Source organism: Notechis scutatus, chromosome 2 (assembly GCF_049901735.1).
Source record: "Notechis scutatus isolate UNSWTSFEM ecotype Mainland chromosome 2, rNotScu1.2, whole genome shotgun sequence".
Classification (NCBI taxonomy): Eukaryota; Metazoa; Chordata; class Lepidosauria; order Squamata; family Elapidae; genus Notechis; species Notechis scutatus.
This window is the reverse complement of record NC_142010.1, coordinates 53,517,918-53,544,292: the sequence shown is the minus strand read 5'-3', so window position 1 is coordinate 53,544,292 and position 26,375 is coordinate 53,517,918. Positions and strand designations below refer to the sequence as shown.

Sequence of the window (26,375 nt, the reverse complement as noted above, 5' to 3'; positions counted from 1 at the left end):
GTTCACATACATAACCAATATTTAATTTTACTTTTTACTATCTTTCCATCTGGCTGACATGAGCTGTGGTGGGTATGCCTTGCCTACTGGTTCTATCTCTGCCTCCTATGCAAAACTGTTCAGCTGTCTGACACAAAAGACTGGATCTTGGGGAGTGGGGTATTGCTTATTTTATTTTTAACAGGTTGGTATGAAAGGATGTCCATTTTGTTTGGATGAAATACCAATCTGTCACTGTAACCAAAGCAGAGCACAGGGCTGAAATGTGGAGCAGGGTTTCTTAAACTGGCCATTTCCAGATTGTTTATACATAGGAGACAAACAACTAAAGGCTACATTGCAGAAAAACCAAAGATTCTCAGACTGGTGTTTTTTTTTAAAGACTATTCTGAAACTGATCTGAAGAGGCAGACATAGCACATCATCTGTTATCAGGGATAATAGAGGTCACACCAAAGCACACAATCATCTATTGCAGGAAAATCAATTTTGTGAAAAGCCATGCCTTCCCGTAGATAATGATTTTAATTTCAGGTTTTGAAAAGCTACAAATTAACCCTGAAAGAACAGGTGGCAGAAACAGAGTTGACCTCTCTGCATCCCAAATCTTTCATCTTCTATTGTGTCCCATTCAGGTTGCTATTTTAGACAAAATATAGTTGAATTAACAAAGTTCTTTACAGGAGAAACAGCTTTGAACACTCATTTTAGAGGATGTTATATTTCCCTATTTTTTTCTCTTCTTTCCCTTTTAAACATCCATTAAAAATGGATGTTGAAAATGACAATGTTAAACAAACAAAGCTAACTAACTAACTAACCAATCAATCTTGTGACAATGGATTTGTTTACTACTCTACAGTCTGAAAATAAAATGTTTCAAGTTTGTTATGCCACACATAAAATGGCCTTTGGAAAATTATCAGGTCCTCTGTCCCTTGTTTCTCAAAAAACATGATTGATCTGTTTGCTATAACTTGTATCATTTTCCACTGAAATATTTAAATATTAAAATCAAATTACAGTTTAATTTAAACAATTTTTTACTTCAGTAAAAAAAAAAAAAACAAGTCCCAGACTCGTAATTGAAATCCTAATCTGAATCTGCTAATATTACCTCTACATCTCAGAGATGAAGACTGCTTCTAGACAAATCTGATATTTCACATTGATTTAATTAATTAATTAATTAATTAATTAATTAATTAATTTGATTTGCCAATTGTTTACAAGATAATAAGTATAAGTGTATACATAGTTGTGAATACATGAAATGGGTACATATAAGAAAAATAAAAGAATAAGAGAAACAATAGGACAGGGACGGTAGGCACGTTGGTGCGCTTATGCACGCCCCCTACAGACCTCTTAGGAAAGGGGTGAGGTCAATAGTAGACAGTCTAAGGTTAAAGTTTTTGGGGTTTGGGGAAGAAACTACAGAGTCGGGTAGAGTATTCCAGACATTGACCACTCTATTGCTGAAGTCGTATTTCCTGCAATCAAGTTTGGTGCGGTTAACTTTGAGTTTGTATCTATTGTGTGCTCTTGTGTTGTTATGGTTGAAGCTGAAGTATTCATTGACAGGTAGGACATTGCAATGTATGATTTTATATACCATGTTTAAGTCAGACCGAAGACGGCGTAATTCAAGGTTTTCTAGTTCTAGAATTTCAAGTCTGGTGGCATAAGGTATTCTACAACGAGTAGAGGAGTGGAGAACTCTTCTTGTGAAATATTTCTGGACTTTCTCAATTGTGCTAATATCAGATACGTAATGTGGGTTCCAGACTGATGAACTGTATTCGAGTATTGGTCTAGCAAATGTTTTGTATGCTCTGGTTAGTAGTGTGATATTACCAGAGAAAAAGCTACGTAGGATTAGGTTAACAACTCTTAATGCCTTTTTGGCTATGTAGTTGCAGTGGGCTCTAGCACTTAGATCATTAGAGGTGAGTATTCCAAGGTCCTTTACAGAGCTTGGGTCATCAACAAGATCTTGACTATTCAGCTTGTATTTTATTTTCTGATTTTTTTGCCAATATGTAAGACAGAGCATTTATTTGTTGAGATTTGAAGTTGCCATTTGTTTGACCATTCTGATACATAGTCAAGATCTTTTTGTAGGGTAGCAGTATTGTCTGTGGTATTGAACAGCTTTACATCATCAGCGAAGAGAACGCAATTGCTCTTAATATGATCACAGAGGTCATTTATGTAGAGTATGAAGAGAGTTGGTCCTAGAACACTGCCTTGGGGGACACCACTATTGACAGGTACTGGATTTGAGAGGACGCTCCCAATTTTGACCATTTGTTGTCTGTTTGACAGGAATGCTTCTATCCAGTTATTCAGTTGTCCAGAGATACCATAGGATTTTATTTTTAGGAGTAGTTTGTCGTGTACCACTGAATCAAAGGCTTTACAGAAGTCTATGTAGATTGCGTCTATTGCTTTGCCCTGGTCGAGTTGTGTCGTCCATATGTTTTTGCAGTATAAGAGTTGCAGATTACAGGATAGTTTTTTTCTGAAACCAAATTGTTTATTGGAGAGTAGGTTATTTGTCTCTAAGTGGAGGATGATGGATTGGTTAATAATTGATTCCATGACTTTACAGGTGACGCAGCATAAGGAGATTGGCCTGTAATTTTCAACTAGGCTTGGGTCTCCTTTTTGAAGATGGGGATGACTGTGGCTTGTGACCATAGGTTAGGCAAGGAGCTGGTCCTGAAAGATTTTTCAAAGATTATGCTTAGAGGTTTGGCTATGGCAGTGGATAGCTTTTTTAAGAAGTAGGCACATATTCCATCCGGTCCAATAGATAGGGATGGTTTTAGATTGCGTAGTGCTTTTTCAACATTGTCTTCTGTGAAATCGATATGTATTAGATCATTGTTGTTATCTGTGGTACGGCTAGGAAATACTGGGCATGATCCATTGCTGTTTACAAATACTGAGCCGAAGAATGTGTTAAAGATGTTGGCTTTAATGGTGTCGTCGTTGCAGTCTTTACCATCAGGTCCTATCATGGGAGGGATGGACCTTGAGTCTTTTAGTTTGTTGTTTACAAAATTGTAAAAAGCACGGGTGGAATTGGTGCTTAGAAGGTTTTCCTCTTGTTTAATGTGATAATTGGTGCATTCGGTCTTTATCTGGTGGCATAAATTTTTGTATCGGTTTTTGAAATTGGCAACGTGACCAGATTTGTTTTTCCGCCAGAGTGATCTCTTTTTGGATTGAAGTTTCCTTATTGTTATGGGTAATCTGCTTTTTGTTTTGTTTTGGGAGTTGTTGTTGGTACATATAGTTTGATGACTCTTTTGACTTCAAGTAAAAATATGTTGGAATGGTCTTCAACAGTATTGCATCCAGTGAATAGAGATTGCCAATCAAGGGATGAGAGATCGTTGTCTATAAGATCATAGTTGCCTTTTTGAAGTTACAATTGGGGATTACATCATTGTGGTGATTTTTGTGTGGACGTATGTTGAGACAAAAGTCAATCATATTGTGGTCACTACTGGAAAAGGGTTCTTTAGTTTGTATTCCGTAAATTAAATTCAAACTATTGCAGAAGATGAGATCGAGGCAGTTGTTTAGTCTAGTGTTGTTGGTTACTAGTTGTTCCAGTCCCAGATTTGTAATAGCATTATAGAAGGTTGTGTGTATGATTTCAGTTGTACAATCATTTAGGGTCCAGTCAATATGAGGTAGATTGAAATCACCAAGAAAGATAAAAGGGTATGGGCAGGATGCAGCCCATGTTAGTAATGTATTTAGCTTGTTTACATGTTCGATGTCATAATCAGGTGCTCTGTAACATAGTAAGAATCGAATTGTGATATTTAAGGATAGTTCACAGATGATGGTCTCAGGAAGAGCAAGCTCCTGGGTAACTTGGATATTAACTTGGATATTAACTTGGATAGTAACTTGGATATTTCATTAACTTCAAAATGTTTCTCATTCTAATCCTCCACCAACCAACCTCTCAACTCCCTCCCTTTCTGTATCTTCCTCAGAACTTACTTCTTTTTATCCAACCCCCTCCCCACCAGTTTGTGTATGAGCCTCCTCTATGTTTTCCAAGCGGCCTAATTGGAACAATATATTCCAGTCTGCCTTATGTTTCAAACTCACATTGCTGCCACAGGAAGGCGTTATACTCTTCAGAATTAGATCTGAGGGTTTGCTATCTCACCACAGCACAGTACATATGTTGGGCAGATGAGCTGATTTATTTTTGACTCAGGTGTGGTCTAACCCAAACCCTGGGCGGGTAGAGGAGAGGGGGAAGAGACAGTTTTTCCATTTGCATCACTGTAGTACTGTAGAGCTTCTGGGTAACTTGTTTTCCTGTAACTCTTGCCTCAGCCCACCTCCTGGCTCCTGGGCTTCGGCTGATGTTCCTCTCCCTTCACAAGTCCTTAAAAGAAAAAGGCAGCCTGACAGATTCCCCTCATGGCAACCTTTCAGAAGCACATCATTCTGCAGAATCCACCTTAGACTACAGCCAAGACTGTCAGTTCTGCTTCGGCTGCTTTCCGATTCTTGGAATTTTTCCAGACAGCAAGGAAACCCAGCAAAGGAAGCAGGGGTGATGTTGACAACAGCCTTGTCTGCTTCCCATTGTTTCTGGCACAAAGCCAGCCAGCCTGCTACAGACCAGGCTGCTCTTTTCTTGTTTAACTATTTTCAGGTGGAGAGTCAAGGAAGAAAAAGTCTAGCCATTTCTTTTCCTTCTTTACTTTTGGTTAGAGAAGAGAAAAAGGTATACAGTAATTGATTTTAAATGCAAAGTATGGTTTTAGCTGTTGGGAACATTACCTAATTGCAAAACTGCTACCATGTTATTGTTTTACCCAGAAAGAACCTTCCACCTCCTATAAAAATTTTAGAGCAACAATGGAATAGAGACCAGGCATTTCTGCAGCTATTCCTTTGTAACAATTATTCAAATTGTTTGTAAAAAGGTTTTAAAAAAAAAAGTAGATAAACATGGGAATTACATACTAGAAACATAAATGTGTGTGTCCATTCTATTTAGCTCCTCCCCCGCTTTAGTGCATGTATGTGTGTGCATAGAAAGTGGCATCATTTTTGCTCCTTCTTGTAGCTTAGATAAATTACTGAAGAAATTATTATTATTATTGTACTCTCATATTAGTCAGCTTGAAAGAGAATACTGATGGGCTCATACTTTCCTGACTTGGCATTTCAAGGTCAGCAGAAGACATCTACAATCAGGTTTAAGAGGGACAGGAGAATGAAAGAAGCAGTACTACCGTGTAAGAAGGACCTTTAGAAAACAATACACAGTGTTATTCTATAAGATTTAGACATAGAAAGAGTTATAGACACCTTGGCCTAGTAATGGAAACAAATGGATAGAAAAACACAAAAGTTCACAAAAATCAAAGTTTGAGAGGCCATTTAGAAACTGGAACTAAAACCTCTCAGATAGGCTTTTAAAAACTGGAAGGGCCAGCTCCATTTCTGTTTTTGCCTTCTGCTTCTGTTCCTGTTTGAGCTCCAGCTATGGCTAAAAACCAGGGTGAACTTGGGAAAGTAAAGTGCCTATTTGAATATGAATTTCTTTTAGGGTTTGGATTTTGGTTGAATTAACCTTATCTTCTCATTTTTTTCCCTTTTTTGTGTCTATTTTTAGTTCTTTAACTTTGATATTGTAATAATGGCATAAATTCTTAATGCATCAGTGGCAATTATTTTGAGTAAAGAAGATTCTTATTGAAGCAACCCATTCAAGGAAGAGATTATTGCCACTTGTGTGAGCTAACTGAACTCAGGCCAATGTTATTCAGATCTGCACATACATGCATATGCACCATTGTACAGATCTACACAAAAATTATGACATTTCTCCAAGATACTAATCTATCACTAGAGTGCACTCCTAAATTTTCACAATGTTTTGGTCTTTGTTCAACCAAGATTACTTTTTGTAGCTTGGTGATGGCACTGTTCAAATTACAACCTTACAATTACACAATTACAAACTGTGATGCTCTGAAGATCTTGAGGATAGTTTTGCATCATCAGCATCTACAAAGTTTTACGGTATATTAAGTCCACAATTATTATTTTTGTTTAAAAAATCCTTTAATGATTAATTAACAAATCTCTTGATTGAGGGCAAAAAAAGAATGGAGCGGCAGAGAATGAAGTGGCTGGATGGAGTCACTGAAGCAGTAGGTGTGAGCTTAAATGGACTCTGGGGGATGGTAGAGGACAGGAAGGACTGGAGGAACGTTGTCCATGGGGTCACGATGGATCAGACACGACTTCGCAACTAACAACAACAACAACATCAAAACTCTTAAAAAGTGTTCTAGTTAGGGGTTTTGATGCTATTGCTGTAAAAAGAAATAATGTTATTTCAGGTTAAAGTCAGTTCCTTGTGATTTCAAGGATATGTTCATGTTATTCTTTTAGCAGTAATATGGAAGTGTTTTTCTATTTTTTATTGCAGGATTTTTTTCAACTTTCCAAAAGCCAGCTACAGTTCTGGAATTTCTTGGAGATTTCCCATCAAAGATTAAGCAGGTTTAGTATACATATATTAAATGCAGAAAGTATTAATATATAGGTCATTTACAACCTTTTCTTTATCTGTATTTGCATCCCTGTTTTTATTTAAAAACAGGATGGTGACAAGATGAAAAACATGCAAATTTATTGCTTTAAGTAGCATTCCGTCTCCTTTGATGTCCACAATTGACACTCCCTAAATATGAACCCACAGAGTTGAAGCTTACTATCATTATGAATCTAGGTTACAGTGTATAATAAAATGGTTCTCCTTCTTCAGTCTTTATCCCATTATATTGCAGTTCAAAATTCCTGATTTTAGATGGAGTCACAAAACTGAAAAATTGTGAAATGATATGTATTATTAACTTTCCATGTATTTTGGTTTAGTAATAACATACAATATATTGTATGTTTGAAAAAGCCTTGTGCCCATTTTAATGAAATCTACTGACTAAATTAATACATATACTAATAAATAAAGACAATGGAAGCAATTTATGACTGCACATCTGTTCACTTCATTTTGAGATGTAATTTCTCTAACTGATATTTGTGAAAGTATCATTGTAACCAGAATTTCCAACATTAACTGACAACAAAAAATGTTAGATATGAAGATAAAGAAAAAAGCTCTGCAATTAAATGGACAATCAAAATAATTCTTCCTTACCAAACAGCCCTAAAAGTTTAGAAAAGTGTCTTGAACTGGACATCAGTATTCTTTTCTATACCCTAGAAAATAAGAGTATAGGACTTGGATGGAACAATTAATCTAAACTATATGGCATTGAAGCAGACTAGGAGAACTACATCTTCAACTATTGGGTTGAGCATCTCTCAACCCAATAAAAATCAGATGATTTAGCAGGCTCAGCCGAAAAAGGTAATTTATTTACAAGCTGAGCTGGCACAGACCGAATTCGTAAGCAGTGCTTGGCTTGTATAGTTTTTAATACCACTGTTCATTACTGTTTTTTTATTTTATAAAATAAAGTAGCTCTTTCTGGAACTGAAAAATACAATAAAATTGTAATAAGATATTCCTTTCTTCTGATGTTCTCATTCATTTACACTTTCCCTCCCTATTTCCATTTCAGGTGTATCTGCAAACCATTCTTGAATTATTTAGCTACACAGTCCAAATTTCTTATACACCGCCTATATCAGTCTACTTTTCCTGGTAAACCTCCTTTCAAATTCTTATGATTTTATATCATGCCACAAAGATGTGCTCCTAGAAACGAGCAAGATTTGTTCCAAATTTCAACATCTGTCTAATGATGACTTGTTATACTGTACTTTGCAATACTTTTTGATATTGTAATAATAATTTTGATATATTGACATGAGTTTTCCAAAATACCAACTTGTATGGACAATATAAGATTATAGTACTCTTATAATAAAATCAAGAATATCATTTAGGACTAAATACATGAATTACACTTTTAAACGCAGGACTGTAATATCACATTCTTTACTTCACTAACATTTTTTTAAGCTATAGACATAATTTCAACCAGTTTCAAATACTAATGGCAAATGAGAGAGTGATATTTTCTAGGTATTTAGCTGCTTTCTTTAATAATCTAATATTCTTTAACCAGGAGAAACCAGAAAACCATGAGTTCTAGTCTTTTTTAACCATGAAAGCCAGTTGGGTGACTTTGGACCAGGGTTGTTGTAGTAGGGAAAATAGGAGGTATGTCTGCTGCCTTGAGTTACTTTGAAGTAATAAGGGTGAGTTAAAATCAAAAGTAAATCAATAAATAAACTGGTACTAATTTCACTTATAATATCATAAACGATTTTGATCAGATTTGAATAATCACAAATCCAAATGTGCAGTATTCATATTCTTGCATGCAATCACTTTGCTTTTTCCTTTTTGCAAGTGAATAAGCTGTGAGGCTTTTGTAGACCACTTGTTTTATGTTCCAGCAGGGAATGTATTAATAGCCCCCCAACTTCAAACCATGGTTCAATTTTTTTGTTTTTTGGAAACCATAAAAAATAGTTTCCCACTTGCAGCATAATGGAAAGCTATAATTAACCATTTCCTGGCTTTTCTTGCTCACCTGCACAAAGAATGAACTGAAACAACTGCCTGTGAAATACAGGAAACATATTCTTATTTTAGACTACAAAATGGAGATTTGTCAAGTTATGTGGATATCATACTCTATAATTTCAAAAATCTATGCATTTATTATTTTTAAAAATTCTTAAGAGAAAACATCACTACAATTAGAATAGTGAAATACAAAAATCACATCTTCAGGACTCATCTTCACTTAAAAGTACAAAATGTAATTTTCAACCTCAAGGGTCAAAATTATTATTCTTACAAAAATTAGACTTTTTGACAGATATGGAACAATTACAGCTTCTTTAAAGCATACATGTTAAAAACTATTTTTAACTAATTCAAAGAAGTCAGTTCTGGAGCTTATATTTCATGCAATTATGCATCAAAAACAATACAAAATGTAATATAATGCTTATTAAAATATAACAAAATGCAAAGCACTTTGCAAAGCAATATATTTTATAAGACATAATGGTAAAATATAAAGCTGATACTTAAAAGAAATGACTAATTGTCAAAAAGTTATGAGATGTATCAAGTTAACATAAATAATGTTAAAAAGTTGCAGAAAACTACTTGCATAGTAAATTATCTCAGAATTACATACATAAAACAATATGGTGAGACCATACCTGGTCAATATTATCAATATTATCATTCATTCTTTTAGCCTACTTGTTTGCTAGTAGGGTTGCCAGATTATAATAATTTATCAATATTAAGTCAATATTAAAATCCTTAAGAATTTTAAGTATATAGTAAAGATTTATAATATTTGCCCTTTCTACCTATGAAAAATATCACTGTGCATTTTACTAAATCAAAACCATTAACATTAGACAATTAAACACACATTAATACTTCTCAACTATCTACTGTACTGCGGCAATTAATCCTGTTTTTTAAGAAAGTACATTCTGTGTGTATGAGTGTGCATCACTGCACTGTTCCATTTGTATAAAGCCTCTCAGTGCAAAATATGAGATCAATATCCATCTCCGAGGTTCTGAGTTATTGTTCTCCCCTCCTCTAATGTAGATTCTTTTGATTAGAAAACTACTCTGAAGCATTTCAAATATTTAAAAAACATACCTCTAGCTCTCGTGCTGAAACGCTTGCTGTCTGTACTTCCAAGCCACAATTTGCTCTCTTGACTGTGAAATAAAAGGGATAATCCTTTGCCACCATGGTGGCTGAAGTGGGAGCAGTTTCGGAGATCACTGCCGATTCTGTAGTCTACTGAATACTGAAAGGAAAGCCAAGTTTTCTGTTCACAGCCTCTGAGGCGTTTAGCAGCTTGGCGTTTGAACCTCCTCCTGCTGCTGCATTATCAAAGACAACTCTTGTATCCCACAGAAACAGGAAGCAGAACAGCACTTGAATGTGTCAAGAAAGTGTAACAGAATACAGCTTATTCCTGAGATCCACCCACTTGACACTGGATGGGAGGAGAATGGCTGACATACATCAGTTTACATCAGCAATATACAGCAATATACTCAAAGCATATTCAGAAGTCAGTGAAAAAACTGCACTAAAACCATATATATTCAGAAAGCAGGGAAAAACAAGACACACTGCTCATAGACCTCATCTGTTTAAAAATACTATGTGTGAATAATGAACGTTTACATCTAAAGTGTAACATCCAAGAATATTAGCATATATGCGCACACAAAAAGAAAGTTAGAATTCTGTATCCTTAGTTCTACATTTTTATAAAGATCGTTGACATATACAATTCCTCCTTCATCCCTTCCCACTAAAATGGTACACTCTCCTCAATCGTAAGTTATCTTATGAAAACAGATTTTGAAGATGGCATATAAAATATTTACATATACACACATGCACACACTCATTCAAACATACATAGGCACAAACTACATTTATGTGAGTAGTGTTAATTATGTATATGCACTTAAAAATTAAATGTCTTTATAGTTACGCCATTTCAATATTACTTTCTGAATTGTACTTATTGAAGTAGTGATTTACTGGGGGGGGGGGGGACAACTCAAACACTTGTTTATCTACCATTGTTGCCTTTTCTCATTTATATATATAAAAATTATTTCTATTAAACTTTTCCCATTAGCTGTTTAAAGTGCAATTGCAAAACATCATATTCAGGGTGCAAGAAAAATAACTGTGATTTAAACTATCAGAAAAGGAAAAATAACTTTTTAAAAACATTACAGAGGAAATTGCAAAAGTTGCAAAAGTTATCAAGCATAGTGTATGATTTACTAAAGATATGGACAGTTATGTATTTTTTTAAAAAGTGTAACCAAATTACAGCACTTAATTCTTATAATTTTTGTAAACAAATATTTTAAGGAAGCTTTAAACCTAAACTTTGCATTTTCAGATATTTTTCCATTGGATATGTTCTGTCTTTTTATCTAGTGATTTGGCCAACACATTTTTCTTAGAGGTAGCTTGTTTTAAAGGTGCAGAATCAATTTTTTGGGATTATGTTTTAACTTGTTATTAATAAATCTAGAATTCCCAAGAAAATTGAGAAAAAAATGTAAATATTCCAATTCTATTGTCAGACAAGACTACGTATTGTTATAACAATCTATCTTTTCCAAAGTCTTAAATCATTCAGCACTGAGTATTTTTTTTTTCATCCTGGGATCTGGATGCTAAACACTTTTTCTCTGCAAATTCAATACAATGCCTTCTTCCTACAGTGCAAAATAAAGCTGATACAAGGTCATTTATGAGAATTTGAGAATTATACAATATTTATTTCAGAATTTAAGAAAGTCTTGAAGAAACTCCAAATTAGGAAACATAAGAGACACCCAGAGCAGTCCTGGAAGAAAACAGAACCTCATCTAAATATAGGAAAGAGCTTTTCTTAAAGATTACCTATTAGCAATAAGGCCAGTAAAATTATTATATCTTCAGAAAGATGGCAGGTAGCCCTGATCATCTAGGGTTCAGGAAAACACTTACAGGATGGCTGGGAGGACTGTTCTACACTTCTACCAATTAAAGTTACTCAGATTCAGTTGGAGTTGGAATCTGAATATATAGATCCTTTGGACTTGCATCAGGTATGGTCTCACCAAATAATTTGATGATCCAGATGAAGCAGATTAGGATCTTTGGAATTATGAGTTCATCTCTCTGTTTTTCAGATTAAGGTTCACTCCTTTTAAGAGTTAAGAATTAAGGACTCTCAAGAGGTAGAGAATGCTTATTTGAGAGAAATGTTATTTCCTCATCTAGAAAGAGGAGGTTGTCCTCTTTGATACTTTCTCCTCAAGACCAACAGAACTGCATAATTTTCATCCATTTGAAGGAAGGTAGTTTGGTTTACAGCTGCAGAAGGCCTTGGAGGAAGCAGATTATCTGTATCTCTTTCAGTTGGGATTAAGGAAACTTTACTCATGATAACTCACATAATCTCCCATTTGGATTAGTGTAATGCATATTACATGGAGCTTCCCCAAGAGAATTCAGAGGCTGCAACTAACAGAAGGACATCCTGCATGGCTCTTCTATCGCCAAGTGTCATCTTACTAGACCCCAAAGCCATAATCTATTTGTTGCATCATCTGCTCTACGGAACTGCATCCCACCAGATTTGAATGGTCTTGACCTTGTTGGCCTTTTGCAAGGCATTACAGACTTGACTGTTCCCACAGGCATTTGGGCTGGAAAATTAAGCAGGCTCTGCTGGTTGATCTGGTTGGCTGTTGTTTTGCTGCTTGTAAACTAGAATTATTTTTAGATCTCAGAGATAAGCTATGTTGATTATTCAAGTTGTTTTTATTTTTACTGCTTTTGGTTTTAATCCTTTGTATACTGCCCAGAGCAACTGATGTGAGACGGGTGACCATTAGATAACTCAAATTAATAAGGGAGTGGATAAAACTTAATGCTAGTTAATACTGGCCCATGAAAATAAACTTTTAAAAGGAGGCGGTCTCAGGAGCAAATGCTAAGAAATTGCTTTCAGAGAGAATGGAAGGGAGAGAGAAGTACAGTTCTAAAACAAATTATAAAAAGTAAGGAGGGAGAGTTTTTGTGGGGGGGAAATGGAAACCAGCTTAGAAGAGGAAGAACTGTCTCTGAAGAAGAAATCCAGGCACCATTACATCTCAGAGGCTGGATCATGGATCTATCTCATCAATAGCTCTAAGGGGCAAGCAAGAATAGGACACTGGCAAGGTAGAAAGTAGAAACAAGAAACTGTAATATCCTTTTGTGCTGTATCAGATTTTATCTTCCTTTTAATCTTCCTTTTAATCTGAACAGCATAGCAAGATTTAACTGAATTTACATGACAAATAAGCACAGATTGATTTTTAATATATTAATCAAACTTATACACCACCCATCTCTCTAATTAGTCTTTTACAAAACAGCAATCAGTAAACCAGAGGTACTTTTCTGCTTTCCATCACTGTTTCCCATCCTCATTTTTGGAACGGTATTTTCAGAAAAATTAAACTTCCCTTATTCTTACAATTTCAGTGGAGCCTGACATTTGCTTTCTACAGATTTCTAAGTCATCCTCCTCCCCTCTGTTTTAAGGGAAGGCCCTTGACTCTTCCCATGGTTGTCCCATGTCCCTTTTCAATTTCTTCCACTTATTTCTCTGTTCATTGAGGTCTTTTCCTGGGAATGCTCCTTCCCATTACTCAAGGAATCTGTTTATTCCCTGATTCTGGTGTGTCTATATAGGTGTGTCCTGTCCATCTCAGATATCATACATAGATACATTCACCACAAAACAACTGACATTAAATACAAACCAGGTCAGAAGGTCAATACGATTGTTAAAGAAGAAGAAGAGGGTGATGCATTGATGCAAAATTAATATGATTTTTCTATGTATAATTTATCTACTCAATCTTGGATTTTTAATTCCCATCTCAATCATTTATATGAATTCACTGTTATCATCTGACACTGTTACATGCAAATCCTAGTTTATATTATAGGTAATTTTTCAGTTATGACAGCAAATGGAGCTGGCACTAAGTGATGCAATCATAAAGCACAATATCATATGACCTTAGGCTTAGATAATTCTTATCAATGTCTTAGCAATCCATGCAGTTGCGAGCATCATAAGCCTAAGGCATGTGGGTTGATAAATGGGAACTGGCAGGAATCCCAGGTAAGGAGCAAGGGAGGGAAGTGTGACGGGGGTTGTGGGAGGCTCTTGGAGGTCCAGTGAAAACCACATGCAAGTTAGAGGAAAGGGTGCTGTGGTGCAGTATGAACACAGGGAGGCACAGAGAAGGCAGGTGCAAATTGGTGCGAGTGCAAGGAGACCAAGGGAAGAAGAGCACAGGCTGGCACAAGTACAAGGCAGCTGAGCAAAGGAAAGCGGGGTCAGTGCTAGTGCCCAGAAGCTGAGGGAAGGAGAGCACGGCATGGTGCACAGGAAGGCCAGGGAAGTACATACCAGAGTGATTTGCAATCTTCTGTACTGGCTTCCCCATTGACTTTGCTTTTGGGAAACTCACAGAGAAGGTTTCAAATGGTGATCACATGACCACAAGATGCTGCAACTTAAGTGTGACGCTGTTAGCAAATGCCTGAATCACAATCACATGACCGTTGGAGTACTGTGACAGCCAGATCTTTGAGAACTGGTCATAAATACTACTTGGCGCCATTGCAACTTCGACAATTGCTGAACAAGTGATTGGTAAGCGAGAACTACCTGTACAATAAGTGTAAATGTAGGTCACAACTGATTAATAATTAAGTTTTACTTAAATGATATTTTGTTCAAGGTTATCATGTATAAGTCATATACACAAATGACATCATAACCACAGAATGTTGAAACACATGAAAAAAAAATGGGCTAAATTAGGTTCTGAAGATCAGAAGAGGGATTTTCAAGCTTTTTTGTTTGGTTATTATTTAAGTGCCAGCAGACTCCAGACTGACTCCGAGGAGCTCAAAATAAAAGAACCAATTTTATGCAAGACAAAAGTTTACATATTTATAAGCATTATTTTATTAATCATTTATGGTAATTTTTAAAGACAACCAAAATGTCAAAATGACTGAAATGGCCAGGAAACAATGTCAAGCTTCCATACTGCCTTATGTCTAATTTAAGTATTCCAATTTAAATGAAACTTTAAAAGAGTTATAGTAATCACACATGCATGCATACATTGGTGTTATTTTAAATATATGCATACATGAGCATCCAGCATTAAAAAAATGCTGATGTCCCTGCAAAGAATGAAATATTATAACACAGCACACTCAAAACAGGTCATTTTAAAAGTCTGTGAAGAAGCTGAAGCTGATTCAGAGCGCAGCCACTACATTAATGTACTAAAATAAAACAAGGCCTTGAGAAACATTCAACAGAAAAGGTTTGAAAAAAAGTATTTCTGGACTTAATTTGCAATATTGGTGCTGACCTATACCATCTTAATATTTCTTCTCTCATCGGAAGCTACCAAAAGGCCCAAACTTATGCTTGATGTTCCGTCTCTGCCTATGACACAATGAATGCTAACTTCAACCATCCTGACGTAATTCCAAATTCTGCTACAACTATGTACATAAGGAAGATTGCTTTAATATATAATAAATGAATGTTTCCTTTTTCTAAAACAGTCCTCCTAGGAAGTTGAGTTTTTCATGAGATTCAACTTCTTTCTGTCCCCCTATCAAAGGGAAACAAATTAGCCCTGTTGCTACTGAAAATCAAAGTGAATCTGGCAGTCAGACAAACAATCCAACAAATGCACTCATCTTCCCTGACAATGCTACACAAACTCTTGCAAAGTAGTTATAGAAATAATTGTAAAGTGCAAGTAACAGGATCAAGTTTGAGCCACATGTAACTTCATGCCTGCAGTGGATCGCTCAAGGCTGACCTAATGAACCTGTCCTTTTTCTCTTTGCAAGCTGACACTTGTTTAAGCTCTGGTAGGACAGCTACATCCTATTAAACTACAAGCAAAGGGTCATGCTTCTGTCACAACAGAACAAGGACCTTTAATCCAAATCCATGTTCCACATGAATTCAGTTTAGAAAAATGATTACTACCTCACAGGAACAACTTTTATAGACTGACAATTAATTAGTTAAATTGTTCCTATTGATTTGGAAATCAAACTGCTATTTGACTTGAATCACCAGTTTTCAAAGACTTGTAGATGACATTCTACAGTAGTTGCTAGCCAAACAAACGTGTGTGTGTGTGTGTGTGTGTGTGTGTGTGTGTGTGTGTGTTTCTGTTTGTGTGTGTGTGTGCTTCCCTCTCCATTTTTATACATCTATATGGAACACAAGTCTGTACCTACTAGGGTAGCAGATTGCTGAAGTTTTTTTAAACAAAAGATCAAGTCTAAAATATTATCAAATCAAACTAAAACATTGATACTAATATTTCTCTTCATGGAACAGAAATGATTTTATCTTTTCCTTCAGATTTCTTTGTTTAAAAAAACCCAGCCATCTCCCTTTCTAATCTTTTTCCTTCAGACTAGACACAGCCATATGGTGATGCATGCTTCAAAAATGAGTCAGAAATATTCAGCTTCATACAAATTCACCTCTCTGCTATTCAATATCCTACTTTCTTCAAGTTTTTGTGTGAGCTTCAGAAAAGGATTCCATTCCTTGAAGTGTCTTAGTTTTAATGATTGGATTTCTTAAAGTAGCAGTGCCTTTTCTAATAAACTCATATCTTCTGAATCACTTTCAGGTACACACAGCCCTTCTGTGTTTCATGTTTTTTCTATTCATTTCTAAAATTCAATCCTTTCCAAACACCACTGCTCTCATCTGGGTTTCCCTATTTGGAATCAAAATTTTAGTTCTTCTCTATCTATAGTCTGGGGCACATGTCTCTGTTTCCCCCTTCTCATTTTCTGTTTGATTTCTCTTGTAATACTAACATAGCTGCAGAAATAACAGTAAATCAGAGTCAAATGTTCTTCCTGCCGGCAAAACAAAGGAGTGGACCCTCTTGCTTCCCGGAAATAATGCAGCATTGCTTACAATTACCCAGATAAGTGTTTTTCATTTTTCTCTGATTTTTAATTATAGTCATGCTCCACCCAGTTCTTATTATACCTGGAACCAAGTGTCTCTATCTGTGCATGGCTGCTTTCCAGGGATCTTGTTCTACAGCATAGGGGATTAATGCAGTTGCCTCAAGTAAGAACAAGGCAGGGTAAGAAGCAATTTGTCTTTAACTCTGGATAATTTCACTGCAGAGAAATTCCTACACAAACTGGCCCTTAGTCTGTCTTTGATATTCTTCTAATATTGCTATTAGTAGGATACCCTCAGTTGGCAAATCAGATTCTTGCCCACTCCAGAAATTAATATAAAGTTCATAGATAGGTCAGTTCATTCATGTTCCCAAAGCCAAACGGAAGAAGTTATAAACATGCTTGGAAGATTATAAATTTCTACAAGTTGAAGATAAGTTGCAGGAACAGGGGAAAAATAATTATAAGGAAAATAATGAAGAATTCATATGGGGGGGACTCAACTTTTGACTATTGAAAGTTTCCTCAGCTTTCATCCTTTTTACTGCCAAATATTAAAGCAAAACCTTTTGACTCTAGAAGTTAATATTGAATCTTGCTCTTTACAACAAACATTGCCACGTTTTCAAGTGTTTAGGTACATCCTCAAGAAGAGTAAAACATACTCTTATAACCTTTCCTCCATGGCCCCAGCAATCTCAGAACATCCACAAAATCAGGGAGAAAAAGTAAGTTTAGGCTTAGGGTTGTCCACACCCATCAGTTCAGGGATCCAAATCGAAACCTCTCTGATAGGTGTCTTATCAGCTGTCTATAAGGCCTCCAGTTAAGGGGGACACCTTTGCAAATAATTGATTCTGATGTTAAAAGGCTCTTACTGGTCTGATTTTTTTTTTATTTTTTTTTTGCTAATATTTAATAATTTGCCTTTCTGAAACAAACCCATTATTCTGCATCTAACAATCTGGGAGAATAGGTGTTCCTTAACTTTTTTGTGTGAAGCACCATTTTTATTTTTACCACTTAGGTACTTCAAAAATGTTAACATTTTCCTTCTTACTCTGAAGACTTAGGTTCACATCCTCCTCATTGCCCTTTTCTGAACTCATTCCTGAATGAAGCCTAAAACCTGCTTGAAGAGTGGTAGAAAAACTAGGTATACACTTCAAGTGGTACCAGATCAATCAATAACACAATTACTTCCCATAATTTGAAAATGATGCATATGTACAGATGCAATCAAATTCTTTTTGCAGATAACATTACACAGTTAATTCATATTCACTTTTTAATCACATATGAAATGCCAAACCAGTTATCCCGCATTCTGTACAAGTGAATATTATTTTTGTTTATAAGGATAGAACAAATTTTAATTTTGTGTCTTCTAGATTATTAGTTATTTTGTCCAAAGCATTATTTCCAAATTGGGTGAGCATTTTCTTCTGTTCTTTCTCCAGGTAATAAAATATTAATAAAAACTCTGAAGAGTAGAGGCCCAGAACTGAGCACTGTGGCATCCCATTTGATATTTCCCTCCAATTTGATGAGGACTGTTGATGAGCAGTCTTTGATTACAATGTTAGAGCCACCAGCCATATCTACTTAGCTTGTTAATGAGAATGGAAAGAACACTAACAAATAGTGAAGGTCATTAGAAGACTAAAAATTATCTGAGTCACAACTATTTTCAAGAATAAAAGTCACAAAATTGACGGTGGGAGAAAAGATGATATAAAACCAGCACATGCATTTTAGTACATACTTAACAAGGTGTCCAATTACCAAGTACTTATTAAAATAGTGATAATAATATAAAATGTGCACTGTTCGTTATTTCAAACCAATCCTACATTTGAAGACTTATTTGAGAATTGTCACTATAAATCAATTACGCATTTGGCCAATTAGGTATGATTATCAAAAAGTGAACTATAAAGTAAGCAGAAAAATGCTTACATTTACGCTAGATATTAGATCAAGTATGTAGGTGGGGATGGAATTTATTATTCACCTAGGAGCTTTTTTATTGTTTCTTCAGTCATGGAAGCCTATCACATTTCCTAGTTATCTTTTCTAAACCTGAAATGTTTAAATATTGTATCTCGCACAAAGTATACAACATAGGACAGACATCTCTAAGATACTTGCCAGAACAGGCAAAAGTTTCCCCTGGCTGTTTTCCAGCATTTCTTTTTCTAAATGATCCAGAAGAGAGAATGTTGTATTACCTCCAAGCATATAAATCTGCAGAAGATGCACACTTCCACCCAGAAGATCAATACCTCCACCTAAGACCATTTACCTCTATAGTATAAAAAAACTACACGGATGTCCAAGCAATTTTATTGTAACAATTTTGAGCATCTTTTAAAAAAATATGAAAATGGGTGGGTGGAGAGTAAACACGAACTTTATCAAATTTCCTATTATGATGCTATTCAAATTACAACTACCATCTCCAGCTATCACAGTTGCTGGCACTATTGGGAGTACATCCGGCTAGAAAAACCTGAGCTAACTGATTTTATTGGAAAACAATATTGAAGCGCTTCTCAGTATAAAACTGTCAACGTTTTTATACTCAATCGATCAATCAGAATATAGTTGGAAGGGACCTTAAAGTTCTTCTAGTCCAACCATTGCTCAAGCAGAAGACTCTATATCCATGATGGCAAACCTATGGCTCTCTCTGCAGGCATGCAAACTGTCACCCCAGCTCAGCTCCGTCACGCATGCACCTGCCTCCTGCTGGCCAGCTGGTCTTAGGGTCTCTGCCATGCAGGGGATGCGCATGCATGTGGGGGCAGGGGGCAGGTGGGGGGATGCATGGGGTGCATGCGCGGGTACACATGTGCATTGCATTTTTGGGGTGCACGCACGCATGCAGTCACATGCACACACAAATGCTTTCAGCACTTGGTGCCAAAAAGGTTAGCCATCACTGCTCTATATCATTTCAGACAAATGACTGTCCAGTTTCATCTTTAAAAACCCCAATGATGAAGCACCCACAACTTCTGATTACAGTTTTTCCACTGGTTAATTGTCTTCACTGTTAGGAAGTTTCTCCTTAATTCCAGGTTGTTTCTCTCCTTGATTAATTTCCCTCTGTTATTTCTTGTCCTGCCCACTGGTGATTTGGAAAATAAGTCGACCCCCTCCTCTTTGTGGTAGCCTCTCAAATACTGGAATACTGCTATCATACCGCCCCAGTCCTTTTGTCTAGCCTAGCCAAACCCAAATCCTGCAACAGTTCGTCGTATGTTTTAGTCTCCAGGCCTTGAATCATCTTGGTTGTCTTCTCTGCACTTTTTCCAAAGTCTCCACATCTTTTTTTGTAATGTGATGACCAAACCTGCATGCAGTATTCTAGTGTGGCCTTACTAAGGCTTTATAAAGCGATACTGATGTGATTTTGATTATATATGAAAGCAATCCATTTCCTGACTCAGTTACTCACATTGGACTCACTCTGTTTTGGCTAAAAAGTTCTAGGAAGGTACCATCTTAATTAGATTACAAGCACTTATAACACATAAATAACTAAATGTTGTATTGGGAAATGTTTATACTAAACAGCATTCAAATGCAGTTATTTATTTATTTAGCTGTTAAGCTATAATCACAGGTCTAAGGATATTGACTATCTCATCTGAAAGTTTATTCCCTGAAACTGAAAAAACAGTACATAGAATCATGGATTCTCAACAAGCAAGCTTAATGGCATTGTATAATAACGAAAGCAGACACTATACAGCAATATTCAAAAATATATACAGCAATATTATTGTTGTATAATAATTTTAACTTAAGTCTATGTTATAACATAAGAGGCGTTTAAAATGTAAATAGAAAACCAATAGTACTGTGCTGAGTTGAACCTTCAATCAAAATCAGAAAAAAGGGGCGTTGATCCTACCTGAATGCTTCTTCTCGGGGAGCTGAAGGGAGAATCCAGGATGGGTAGTCTCTAGTCTCATAGTTCTGCAGACCGAGTTGAAAAACTGAGGACACCCCCCCCCGGTAACGGTCCCCAGTTCTGAAGGACATCGAAGAGAATCCAGCTGCTCCTCATCCTCTAACAGCCTATTTGATACTGCGAGAAAAAAACATTTCCTCCCTACTCCGACCAGACAGAATACAGGGTGGGACTGGATTCTCCCTTCGGATCCCCGAGAAGAAGCATTTAGGTAGGACCAACGCCCCTTCTCCACTGAGCCGAAGGGAGAATCCAGGATGGGACATACCAAAGCTGGCTGATGGCTGTCCTACGAGAGGGAACTGGAATGGTAGGAGGTCCCCACTTTTACATGAACGCCCTGCATGGCTCGTCTTCCAAAGGACGCTCTGCTGAGGCAAAGGAGTCAATTTTATAGTGTCTTATGAATAGGGTCACAGATGAACAAGTTGCAGCTCTACAAAAGTCCAGAACTGAAGCCTGCATTGCTCAAGCTGCAGTGGTCACTGCACTCCTGGTTGAGTGCACAGTGATTCTCCTGGGCACAGGAAGAGCCAGTAACTCATAGGCCTTTGCAATACAGGCTCTAAGCCAGCAAACCCTCGGTAGATGGTGTCACCCTGCAACCCAGAGTTGACGGCTGAAAGGAAACGAACAGGGCTTCAGTCCTCCTAAAAGAGGAGGTCCTTTTGATGTATATACGGAGGGCCCTCCTAACATCCAAGGTGTCCCATTTTCTCTCCAGTGCATGGGTAAGCCCTGGACAGAAGTCAGGCAAAATCAACTCCTGTGAGCAATGGAATAAGGAGCTCACCCTGGGCAGAAAGGTAGGGCCCAACCACAGAACCACCCTGTCTGCATGGAAAACGCACAGGTCCTTTCTGATGGATAAGGCCGTCAACTCCGAGATACGCCTGGCCGAAATAATGGCCACTAAGAATGATATCTTGAATGTGAGTAGGCGAAGACTGACTTCATGCAAGGGTTCAAATGGGGGAGAAGTCACTGCCTGCAGGACCCTAGGTAAATCTCTGGTGGGGTAACAGTGGACCACCGGTGGCTTCAAATTAGTGCCTCCCCTAAGGAAGGCTTTCACCCTGGGGTGTTGGGCCAGAGTGGTTGAGTCCTTGATGGAAAAAACCGAGGCCAAGGCAGCCACCTGTCTTTTCAAGGTACTGGGGGCGAGACCTCTGTCCAACCCGTCCTGCAGGAACTCTAACACATTTGCCACAGACACAGCAGTAGGTTCCAATAGGTGACTGGCACACCAGCCGCAGAAAATCCTCCACGATGTGTCATATATCCTGGTCATGGAAGCTCTTCTGGCTGCCTGGATGGTCTGAATGACTCTTCTGGAAAACTACTGTTTCAGGAGCACCCTCTCAAGCTCCAGACAGTCAACCGAAACCAGGCTGGATCTGGGTGCTCAATAGGGCCCTGGCTGAGGGAGATCCTGTGCATGGGAATTCTCCAGGGTCTGGCGACCAACAGGCCCACCAGGTAGGCGAACCATGGGCGCTTGGGCCAGTAAGGGGCTACCAATAGAACCTTTGCCCTCTCTGTCAGTACCTTTCTGATTGTCCCCGGAATCAGGGGAATGGGGGGAAGGCATACAATAGCCCTTGGGGCCACCTGCACCGGACAGTGTTGATCCCTTCTGCTCCCAGTGCTGGGAGCCGTGCAAAGAACCTCGGGAGCTGTGAGTTCTCTGGAGATGCAAAGAGATCCAGAATCAGATGGCTGAACCGTTCCATCATCTCCTGGAACAGACTGGGATGCAGTCACCATTCCGACTAGTCGACTGTGGTCCTGCTCAACCAGTCTGCTTGCACATTGGAAACTCCCGAAATGTTTTCTGCTCGCAGGGACAACAGGTGTCTCTCCACCCACCTGCACAACCGAGTCACTTCCTAGCATTAGAGATCTGGAGTGAGTGCTCCCCTGCCAGTTTATGTGGGCCTTGGTGGCCACATTGTCTGTGAGGAGAAAAACCTGTCTCCCCATCACCTCCTGCCTTAGATCCTTGAGAGTTAAGTGGGCAGCCCTGAGTTCTAGTCAATTTATGTTGTGGGCAAGCTCCTCCCGTGACCACCTAACCTGGACTCCCAGATGCGACCCCAACCATACAGACTGGCGTCAGTGGTGATTTTCCAGTTTAATTACCTGCTGATGCCAAAGTGGGTTTTTCCGATTTCTCATTCATCTGCTGTCACCGTAAGGAAGGAGAGTGAGAAAAAACAAACTTTCCCTTTTCACTTTCATTCGCTGCTTCCGGATCTTCTTTGGGAGCGATGTATCCTTTTTTAAAATTTAAATTCCAGAGTATCTTGAATGTTGCTTCTTTCCCCGGTCAGCCAAAACTTTCACTTCTTAGCTTCCTCCTGCACATTCTTTTCCGGATGAGTGCTTCTTTGTGGCGGCCATTTCTGACTGCCGCTCTACCGTCTTTGGAAAAGGGAGTTAAGCCAGCTGAGGAGGGGAGGTGCAGCTCCCCTCAAGCCCTGCTGGGTCTCCCCTATCTTCAGTCACCTCTAAGGGGTGATTTAGCCCCGAAGCCGGGTGGCTCGGGGCACTCCAGTGGCGAGCGCAAGCAGAAACCGCGCACGATCGCGGATTCCTGCTGCCGCCGCCAAAGCCCTGCAAACCGGAAGTCGTTCCTATCTGCCAGTTTCTTAGCCAGATGAGCCTACATGCTGATACAGATGAGGCCATGGCTCTGGAAGAAGTTATGGCTGACGTGAGGGTGGCATTAGCTGTCGATTGAGCTGCAGCTATTATCTTATTTAAGTCCTGATGCACCCTGAGGTCCTCAGGTGGGATTCTACCCTGCAGCTGCCACAGCCACCCATTAAATAAGGTAGACTCAGACCCACTGGGGCAAGTGTACCCCCACAGGGGACTCTCACTGCTTTTTAGTCACATTCATAAACGTCTGGGGCACAGGTACAGCGTCCACCACAGACACTGTATTTCTCAGTGAATAGGTAATCTTCCTGATCCTCCCCCTCTGGGGGAAGATCCCGGTGACCTTATCCCTTTTTTTAAGATGAGTCGTGCTCTTAGCCTTAACCAGCAGAGTCTTGGAGAGAGCCAGCTGGAAAAGGTCCTTAAAGGAGGGGGGACCTGCTACCTCCGACTCCTCATCCAAAAAGCCCTCTCTGGAAGGAGGTCCCTCTCGGAAACATAAGACTGGCTTCTTTCCAAAGGGGATGCAGAACTATTTCTGAAGTAGATTGGGTGTTCTGCAGAAGCCTGCCCCTGCCCCTGAGAAATGCCTCTGTTGGTGTCCAAACCAGGCAGCTGGCGCAGCTGGTTGATTTAAGCTTGAAATTCTTGTCTAATTGTTTGGGAGATCCAGACTCTCATGAAGGATGGCATCTCTTGCCTGTGGGTCTCCTCAGTCTGCAACCCAGCCACTATAGGGTAAAGGTGGCTTTTTTATTTTCAGGCACAGGTCTGGTTCTGCTGGAGGCTTGGCTTCCAGGTGCAGCAATCAAAAATCCTTGTGGTGGCTCAGAATTATTATGAGTGGCTTTTGCCTTGATTTGGAGGTTTCCCTGCAAATCCTGAGTATTTGAGCCACCAGGATATCAGGCAGTCAAATATTGTCTATCTGCCAATTGGTTTTGCTGCCTGCCATCTTGTGGGAGCAGAGGAGAGATGACCCTGCTTTCAGCCATCTTGGAGTCTCTCACCGCCTTATCAAACTCCTTATCTAGGGCTTTTTGTCTATGCCTGGCCTGCCTATCCTCTGCCCTAGAGGGTCTTTTAGGGGCTAGGGTCCTAGCTCTGATCCTAGCTGCTGCCTCCAGCCCAGCAGACCTGGACTTAGTTGATCTCCTTGCAGCTCTCTCCCTACTCTGCTGAGGAGCTGATAATTCTTGGCCAGCTCTCCTGGCGGCCATTTTGAGCCTGCCAAAAATAATTGTCACTGACAGGGAGAGAGAAAATGAAAAAAGGGGCAAAATAAAAATAAAAACAAAATTTATTTGATCTACAGCTGTCTGCTTTGGTCACAGCAGCTGTGACCAGAAGTGGTGAGCTCAGCGCAGCTCCGCAATTTAAGGCAAGAGTCAAAGCAAAAAGGAAAAAATTAAATAAAATGGCTGACTCTTTAAAATTGCTACAAGCTCTGATAGATCAGAGGCTTGTAAGCCAGTGCTGGCTGCACCACAATCAATTTGGCAGTCTCAAGCGTATCACAGCTGCCATGGTGCTCTGATGACTATACAGGGGGTCAGGATTCAATCCAGATGGCCAGTACCCGCCAAGGGACAATCCTGGAGATGAACTGCAGAATTGTCCCAAAATGTCTGAAATGGCCACCGATGTCAAAAAGGGGCAGAAGCGCCTTGCGGTTTTTGAGGTTAGCACAGATCAATAAGAACGGACCGGGAGAAAGTGAGTTGAATAAGATACTGACTCCCGCCCCCCCATCCCAGACCATATGGGTTCTCAGGGGAACCTCCAACCAAATTTACAATCACAATTCCAAAAACCAGTCTACCAGCAAAGAATTTTTTTAAAAGGCAGTAAAAAAACACCAAAATCATGAAAAACAAAAGTGCCAACCTGCAAGCCGGCTAGCTGTCAAACGTGGCCAGGTCCCCACGGGCCCGGACCGTCGGCCGTGGAACTTCTACCGGCCCGCAGTCCGCTGGGCGCCCACCACTTGTTCGTGAAAGCCGGTGACCCGCTTTCCTTGAAAGCGGTGTTTATCCAAGAATCTTGCGCCTTAATCCCAGGGGGGGCAAACAGAAACTAGGTGCAAGGATCTTTCAGCCCAAGCAGCGAGCCAGCGCCAGCCCACGACAAAGCAAAGGAGGGTTGAAGGTGGCGGGGAAGCGGGGCCACGGCTCGCCGCCCCTCGCCCCCCCCCTTGCGCTTGTCATGCATGCTGAGCTGGTACCGGGCCGTGGATCTTTTGTGATGCCGGGCCGGCACAGGGGGCCTTAAGCCACTTGAAGAGGAAAAAAACTCAATCCAGGGGGTGAAGATTCTTCTACAATCTTAACTATCCTGAGCCCTTAAAGGGTGGTCTGAACATGCTGAGTGAAGAACAGGGGACCATTATCAGGGGGTATGTCCTCAGTTTTTCAACTCGGTCTGCAGAGCTATGAGACTAGAGACTACCCATCCTGGATTCTCCCTTCGGCTCAGTGGAGAATGAATGTAATTCTTTTTTGTTTAAAAAAATCTAATTTATTCAAATTTACCACCAAGAATATAAAAGAGGAATGCAGATAATGATAGTGAAGAGGACAAAGATGCAGGAAATTTCTTCAATCCATTTGTCATCATCAGGCTTGTGTATTGGGTTCATCTGTGTGTCAGACTTTCACAGCTGTTTCTGCTTTAAATTTGGTGCTAGCCTCGTGCTCTGTTAGAATGGTTTTTTTCTTCATCCTGATTGGTTGGGAGTCTTGGTCTGTGTTTATTGGTCTTGGAGTTTGCTGTGTTCTGTTTGATTGGTGTTTCTAATATCTTCTGTCTGTTTTGTAGCATTTTTTGTCTTGATTGGCTGGCAACATTGTGTTTCGTATATTGGGGGCTTTTAGTGCGGCTTGGCTTCGGTTGAATGGCCATCATTTATTAGGAAGCTAGGTTTCATCTGGGTGGCTGGTTGGGGTGTGTTTGGGCTGGAGAATAAGAATATATATTCTTATGTTTTCATGGGTATTTATATGTATGGTATTTAGAATACAAAACGGTTGTGAAAGCCTGACACACAGACAAACCCAATACATAAGCCTGATGATGGCAGATGAGATT

The 26,375-nt window shown here is 39.0% G+C and overlaps 1 protein-coding gene across 3 annotated transcripts in view; it reads right to left on the bottom strand.

Annotated features, from left to right (window-relative positions):
* Positions 1-26,375, bottom strand: part of ARHGEF3 (Rho guanine nucleotide exchange factor 3) — a 168,087-nt gene that overhangs the window by 37,807 nt on the left and 103,905 nt on the right. The window contains exon 1 of one of the 3 annotated variants that reach the window (XM_026677553.2): positions 9,731-10,057. The exons of the other annotated variants lie outside the window; for them this stretch is intronic. Within the exon in view, the coding sequence (XP_026533338.1) occupies positions 9,731-9,826 (96 nt within the window). The 5' untranslated portion in view covers positions 9,827-10,057. Of the gene's footprint in view, positions 1-9,730; positions 10,058-26,375 lie in introns of those variants that run through there. 3 annotated transcript variants of the gene reach the window in all.